This window comes from Drosophila willistoni (genome assembly GCF_018902025.1).
Source record: "Drosophila willistoni isolate 14030-0811.24 chromosome XL unlocalized genomic scaffold, UCI_dwil_1.1 Seg141, whole genome shotgun sequence".
NCBI classification, from domain to species: Eukaryota; Metazoa; Arthropoda; class Insecta; order Diptera; family Drosophilidae; genus Drosophila; species Drosophila willistoni.
The window spans coordinates 6,770,382-6,777,810 of record NW_025814052.1 but is presented as its reverse complement, the minus strand read 5'-3'; the positions used below and the strand labels follow the sequence as shown (position 1 = coordinate 6,777,810).

Below are 7,429 nucleotides of genomic sequence, written 5' to 3'. Positions count from 1 at the left end.
AGATCTTTTGAAAAAGAGCTGTGGCTCTGCCATTAAAAAAATCGATAAGTTCGCGAACTATCGATAGTCGTACAGCACGTGTACGAAACTGGAAGAAATATTGTTTGAATTGTAGTTAATTTTTTTTTGTTTTATCAACTAGAATTTTCAATCATGGTTAGCTCAGATCCGAAACGATCTGCCAATAATGTAGCCGGTAGAAAGGATGGCAAACCGCTTGCCAAATCTAAGAAACCGATAGCCAAATCATTCGGAAAACATCCAGGAGGAGCTGGTGGTCGCCCGGGAGGAGCAGCCGGAGGCCGCCAAGGAGGAGCACTCAATCCAGGATTTCGAACGACCAACAAGTTCAAGGGAAAACCAAGCCAGGCTGGACCTCCAACGCCACAGCCTGGGGAAAAGCAAGATTGGGCAAAATTCAAGCAGGAGAAAAAAGATCTTAAACTGAAGCGCAAGAGTTCCCGTGACACCTACGAAGTTAGCAAACAGATTATGCAAATCTATGAGAAGCTCAGATGGTAAGCAACGCTTATGAATAACACTAAAAGAACGCCTTCAATTAGTTATCTTGTTTTTAAGCCGCCGCACCGAGAACAAGGATAAATTGGTCGAAGAAATCTATAAAATTCTAGATGTGGGCGATACAATTTCCAAAGTAGTCAAAGCTCATGACACTGCCCGTGTGCTGCAGTGTATGTTGAAATATGCATCGCCCTCGTTGCGTAGCCAAATCTCTGAGAAACTGCTACCCCATGCCGTTGAAATGTGCCAGTCGAAGTATGCCCAGTTCTGTGTGAAACGCATGCTGAAATATGGTTCACCAGCAACCAAATCTAAGCTAGCAGATAGCCTAATGGGTCACATAGTTCGCTTGGCTGGACACAATATAGCCAGTGGCTTGCTGGATAGTCTTTATTTGGGTGGTAGTCCGCTTCAAAAGGCTTATATGCGACAGGAGTTCTATGGCGATCTATATAGAAAGGCCAAGGATGGCAAAGTCAAGTGCCTCGAGGATACTTATAAGGATGCCGCCAATATGAAAGCATCAATTTTGGGCTCTGTCAAAGCCAATTTAGATCATGTGGCTAATAAACAACTGGTCGATAGCTCTCTGGTCCATGCCGTCATGTTGGAATATCTGCGAGCCTCTGAAGACAATGATGAAAAATTAGAGGAAACTGTGACGGCTTTTGCCGCCCTGGTGCCTCACATGTTGTCCACCAAAGAGGGCAGCGAGGCGGCTGTTATCTGTTTCTACAAATCAACACCGAAAAATCGTCGAGTAAGTTCAACGGGAATTGATGTTCCAACAAGAAATGTAATTAATAAACAATTCAATTTGTTGGTAGGCCATTATTAAAAACATAAAGGAGCATCTGTTGAAGATAGCAACTCATGAGCATGGTCATGTCTTTCTCATTTCGCTGCTCAATTCACTGGACGACACAAAGGCCACTAAGAAAGCCATTTATGATCATTTGCATAACGATCTGAAGAGCCTGGTGGCCAATCAATACGGTCGTCGTGTCATTCAATGGTTGGTAGCTCCCGGTGATACGTCCTGTTTCCATCCCGGTTTCATTAAAACCATTGAAGAGGGTCTGGCCTTCGGCAAAAAAGAGAAAGACGCTCGTCGCAAGGAAATTTTCGAGCAAATTGAAGACCCCATTGCAGAAGCCATAGTGGCGGATCCATCATTCTGGTTATCCAACAGGCCCATTGGTTTGGCTACAGCCGATATACTGAATCACAGTGAGTTACAGAAATCCTATCTAATTCGATATATTTATTAATTTTATCATCAACATTCACAGTTAAAGGCGAAAGTTATAAGAAGGCTGTTCAGGTTTTGGTTCAGGTGGTGGCCCAACCGGATTGGGTTGTCTCTCAGGCTGAGGCTTTAGAGAATCAAAAGCAGCAAAAAAAAAAGCCACACAATGATGTGGAGGCCATCATAGCTGAGGCAACCAAACAACGCAAAAAACTTCTACAGACAGAACCCAATAGCAGTGATGATGACGATGATGATGATTCCGATTCCAATTCTGATGCTGAGGAGGGGCAACCAAAGAAGAAGAAATCAAAGCCAGCAACAGAGCAGACAAAAGATGAGAGTGTACCCACTGTGCCTGGTATAGAGGATGCTGGCATGCATCATGTTCTAAAAAAGATTATAAAGAACGACAAGGATAAGCAGGAAACAACCGTTTCGTTTGCAGAAGAACTACTCCAGCAATTATCCAGCGATGTGGTAAGTTTCCATGTCTCCATTCCCAAGTTTAACTTTAACTTACTCTCATATCTTCTTTTAGCTTCTGAAATGGGTGGCTGTTAATCGTGGTTGTTTTATATTATTAAATTTGGTTCAGGATAATACCAACTATGCAGAAATCTTACAAAAATCTATTAAAGCCGATTCACAGCTATTAAAATTGCTAAAGAGTCAAACAACACAAGGAGGCAAATTGTTGGCTGGCAAATTAAATTTAGTTTAAACGACTAAAAACAAAATATTGATTTAGTGTTCTACATATATATATATATATAGTGAGATGATTAACAAAAATAAACTTTGATTTAATATAAAAACCCATTTTATCTTTTGTATGATTGCTTTCTATATCAGGGAGAAAAATGTTTACTTTAAAAAAATTTAGTAGATTTTTTTATTCGGAAAAAGAGTTTAAGACTTCAATATTAATTTACAATGTGTTAAATCAATAAATAATTAGGCAGAGAGAGTCCGTATTTCTCATTTGATTTAAATCGGGTGAAAAATTTGAGATGCTGGGCGTTTATGCTTTGCGCAAGATAATATGCAGACCAGAATCGGTGTCCACAATTCCAGACATTTGACCCACATTGAGGGCAAAGGCGGCCTTCTCGAATGCAGCTTGCATGTCACCTGAAATAATCCGAAATAAAAGTGTATAAGTAATGAATAGTTGTATCATTCGATAAGGGTTATATACCTCTTCCAAATTTGCCCAAATCACCACCACGTTTGGCGGAACTACAATCGGAATAGGAGCGGGCCAGCTCATCGAAAGTGGCCTCCTCATTGATGATTTTATTTCGATAGACTTCGAGCAGCATCTGTGCCTCCTCCTTGGTGCGTGTGATATTCTCTTCACGCCATGAGCTTGGACGACGGCTGCCTTTGTGTTTGACCAGCAAATGAAGGCATTGGACTTCATCTAAACCGTCACCGGAACCGTTTCCGCCACCACTGCTGGCTTTTTTAGCCGGTTCCGTGGGCTGATCCCACTGCGATTCCTTTGTATGTATGTTGAGGTAATAACTGAGACCTGCGATGGGCGATATATTAAAGTTAGAGTCGGACCGCCGGCAAAAAGGGCGGAATCGGTTTTTCAATCTTACCAGTGGACCGGCTAGTGCGCTTCTCCCAGCCTTCGGGTAATTGCTCTGTATCGGGCATCTTAGCTATCTGATGTTGTATCACTTATTTTACTTATCTAAAGAGTTTTTTCGTTTGTTGTGGTCTTTTAAGTTACGGAGTGGGAAGGACTACTGTGAATTATTTGGCAACTTTTGTTTTTTAAAACAGGCCAAGAGCAAATGCAGTGTTTATATAAGTAGTATCAATCTTCTCGACTCTTCTTAAATATATTTTATTTATGAGTTTTTAGCAATAAACTAAATGCGGTTATCTCTTGGTTAAACGATAATGCGAATCCGGCACGCGATAGTCAAGCCTTACGCAGGGAGTTTTCCAACACTAATCGGCTCAGCTGAAGCAGCAGGACGATAGTTAACACTAGTGCACTTATGGATGGCAAAAATAACGGATTTCAATATTCTAAGCGCATGCGTTATAAATATTTGAACTTTAAATTTTCATTTCTAAGTAAAATAATTTTTTAGGTTTTCAATATTTGTTAGTCAATTCACATTGGCGACCATTCATATTTCATGCTTAGAGATGACACAAATATAAACTATTGCCTATATTTACTCCACACTAAAACATTTTTGAATCTACACATCACTAACTTTAACGGTTTTAAAATGTGTATAAAATATGTCCACTATTTTTTTTTCCCAATAGTACTAATTTTTTAAATTATTTTAATAAAAGCAAATACATATTCATGTATTATGAACACACCAATTAAAGATTTTATTGAATATTAATACATTTGCCAATTTAACACAGATATTACATAGAGGAATACTTGTTTCGTTATGGTTTAATGATTTTTAAAAAGATTGAGAGAGATTAATGGTTCGATTCATATTTATTTTTGTGAGAAAATCTAGAAAGCGCCACCGCGAAGACGCAAAACCAAATGCAAGGTCGACTCCTTTTGGATGTTGTAATCGGACAAAGTGCGTCCGTCCTCAAGCTGCTTGCCGGCAAAGATCAAACGCTGCTGATCTGGGGGAATACCCTCCTTGTCCTGGATCTTAGCCTTAACATTCTCGATGGTATCAGAGGGCTCCACCTCCAAGGTGATGGTCTTGCCAGTCAATGTCTTGACAAAGATCTGCATACCACCACGCAGACGGAGGACCAAATGTAGAGTCGACTCCTTTTGGATGTTGTAATCGGACAAAGTGCGTCCATCCTCAAGCTGCTTGCCGGCAAAGATCAAACGCTGCTGATCTGGGGGAATACCCTCCTTGTCCTGGATCTTAGCCTTAACGTTCTCGATGGTATCAGAGGGCTCCACCTCCAAGGTGATGGTCTTGCCAGTCAATGTCTTGACAAAGATCTGCATACCACCTCGCAGACGGAGGACCAAATGTAGAGTCGACTCCTTTTGGATGTTGTAATCGGACAAAGTGCGTCCATCCTCAAGCTGCTTGCCGGCAAAGATCAAACGCTGCTGATCTGGGGGAATACCCTCCTTGTCCTGGATCTTAGCCTTCACGTTCTCGATGGTATCAGAGGGCTCCACCTCCAAGGTGATGGTCTTGCCAGTCAAGGTCTTGACAAAGATCTGCATACCACCACGCAGACGGAGGACCAAATGTAGAGTCGACTCCTTCTGGATGTTGTAATCGGACAAAGTGCGTCCGTCCTCAAGCTGCTTGCCGGCAAAGATCAAACGCTGCTGATCTGGGGGAATACCCTCCTTGTCCTGGATCTTAGCCTTAACGTTCTCGATGGTATCAGAGGGCTCCACCTCCAAGGTGATGGTTTTGCCAGTCAATGTCTTGACAAAGATCTGCATACCACCACGCAGACGGAGGACCAAATGTAGAGTCGACTCCTTCTGGATGTTGTAATCGGACAAAGTGCGTCCATCCTCAAGCTGCTTGCCGGCAAAGATCAAACGCTGCTGATCTGGGGGAATACCCTCCTTGTCCTGGATCTTAGCCTTAACGTTCTCGATGGTATCAGAGGGCTCCACCTCCAAGGTGATGGTTTTGCCAGTCAATGTCTTGACAAAGATCTGCATACCACCACGCAGACGGAGGACCAAATGTAGAGTCGACTCCTTCTGGATGTTGTAATCGGACAAAGTGCGTCCATCCTCAAGCTGCTTGCCGGCAAAGATCAAACGCTGCTGATCTGGGGAATACCCTCCTTGTCCTGGATCTTAGCCTTAACGTTCTCGATAGTATCAGAGGGCTCCACCTCCAAGGTGATGGTTTTGCCAGTCAATGTCTTGACAAAGATCTGCATACCACCACGCAGACGGAGGACCAAATGTAGAGTCGACTCCTTCTGGATGTTGTAATCGGACAAAGTGCGTCCATCCTCAAGCTGCTTGCCGGCAAAGATCAAACGCTGCTGATCTGGGGGAATACCCTCCTTGTCCTGGATCTTAGCCTTCACGTTCTCGATGGTATCAGAGGGCTCCACCTCCAAGGTGATGGTTTTGCCAGTCAATGTCTTGACAAAGATCTGCATACCACCACGCAGACGGAGGACCAAATGTAGAGTCGACTCCTTCTGGATGTTGTAATCGGACAAAGTGCGTCCATCCTCAAGCTGCTTGCCGGCAAAGATCAAACGCTGCTGATCTGGGGGAATACCCTCCTTGTCCTGGATCTTAGCCTTAACGTTCTCGATGGTATCAGAGGGCTCCACCTCCAAGGTGATGGTTTTGCCAGTCAATGTCTTGACAAAGATCTGCATACCACCACGCAGACGGAGGACCAAATGTAGAGTCGACTCCTTCTGGATGTTGTAATCGGACAAAGTGCGTCCATCCTCAAGCTGCTTGCCGGCAAAGATCAAACGCTGCTGATCTGGGGGAATACCCTCCTTGTCCTGGATCTTAGCCTTAACGTTCTCGATGGTATCAGAGGGCTCCACCTCCAAGGTGATGGTCTTGCCAGTCAATGTCTTGACAAAGATCTGCATACCACCACGCAGACGGAGGACCAAATGAAGAGTCGACTCCTTCTGGATGTTGTAATCGGACAAAGTGCGCCCGTCCTCAAGCTGCTTGCCGGCAAAAATCAAACGCTGCTGATCTGGGGGAATACCCTCCTTGTCCTGGATCTTAGCCTTCACGTTTTCGATGGTATCAGAGGGCTCCACCTCCAAGGTGATGGTCTTGCCAGTCAAGGTCTTGACAAAGATTTGCATCTTGGCTAAAAGTAAAATGATAAAATTTGTTTAAACTTTTAGCTTATGCGCAATAAGATTTTTTTCAGCGTTTTGACCCAATTTCAAATGACCCAGAAAATATTTATATACACACACACTCAGAGAATAGCGACAATTTACCAATTTTAATTTCGCAATTTGAATTAATTTTTGCATCATTCTTTTTTTTTTACAATGACTAATCACAGTTATTTCCGCTTATTGCTCTACACAACGGGTCGCCATTTTGTTTTCAAATTGACTTCAATGCATTTATCTCACACAATCACACACACACACACATACGAAGAAACACGCACAGGCTATAGATACACACATCAAAGAATGCAAATGCACAAACAAACTTATCCATTTACATATACATACCTTATTTTAAAACTTCTGCACTATAAATTTAAACCAATTACGGTTAAATATGTATGTTTAATTTCAGCAAATTTCCTTTTTATTCTTTTCTGTTGTTTTTTTTTTTGTCCGAAAGCTTGATTTTTTTTTATTTTGATTACTTGCAGGACGAAAGACGGCAACGATGTTCGCTCAACTATTTTCTCACAACTTTTGAATAGCTCTCGGGTTGGGCAGTCGTATTTATAGGCAGATTGGGTACCATATTTTCATAGCCTGCTATCTCATTCTAACAAATTTACCACCACAAATTTTGTTTTCGTCGTTCTCATACAAGGCAACTTGACTGGATATAAGAAAAACCAAGGAAAATGTCATTTATGTCATGGAAATGTCACAGGAAATGGAAAACATATGGAATTCGTTTTTTAAATATGTAAAATTAGGTATTGAAAATGAAATACGTAGTTTGTTTTCACTCAAGAGGTATACATCACT

General features: G+C 42.1%; 3 protein-coding genes across 3 annotated transcripts; 1 reads left to right on the top strand and 2 right to left on the bottom strand.

The window, feature by feature from the left end:
* The first annotated feature begins 53 nt into the window (after positions 1-53).
* LOC6649356 (protein penguin) lies at positions 54-2,582 on the top strand. Its single transcript, XM_047011393.1, has 5 exons — positions 54-518; positions 580-1,282; positions 1,350-1,752; positions 1,815-2,251; positions 2,313-2,582. Exons 1-5 carry the CDS (start codon positions 154-156, stop codon positions 2,493-2,495), a joined length of 2,091 nt encoding a protein of 696 aa, XP_046867349.1. The 5' UTR covers positions 54-153; the 3' UTR covers positions 2,496-2,582.
* Positions 2,583-2,637: 55 nt separating this feature from the next.
* LOC6649355 (putative peptidyl-prolyl cis-trans isomerase dodo) lies at positions 2,638-3,733 on the bottom strand. The gene is made up of 3 exons (XM_002071578.4): positions 3,382-3,733; positions 2,973-3,308; positions 2,638-2,905 (listed from the first exon to the last, which is right to left on the bottom strand). Exons 1-3 carry the CDS (start codon positions 3,437-3,439, stop codon positions 2,796-2,798), a joined length of 504 nt encoding a protein of 167 aa, XP_002071614.1. The 5' UTR covers positions 3,440-3,733; the 3' UTR covers positions 2,638-2,795.
* A 382-nt stretch (positions 3,734-4,115) lies between these two features.
* Positions 4,116-7,143, bottom strand: LOC6648626 (polyubiquitin-C). The gene is given in 3 exon segments (XM_002071577.3): positions 4,116-5,548; positions 5,551-6,570; positions 6,953-7,143. Coding segments are annotated over 2 exon segments (2,286 nt in total). The 5' UTR covers positions 6,566-6,570; positions 6,953-7,143; the 3' UTR covers positions 4,116-4,277.
* Between the last annotated feature and the right edge of the window lie 286 nt (positions 7,144-7,429).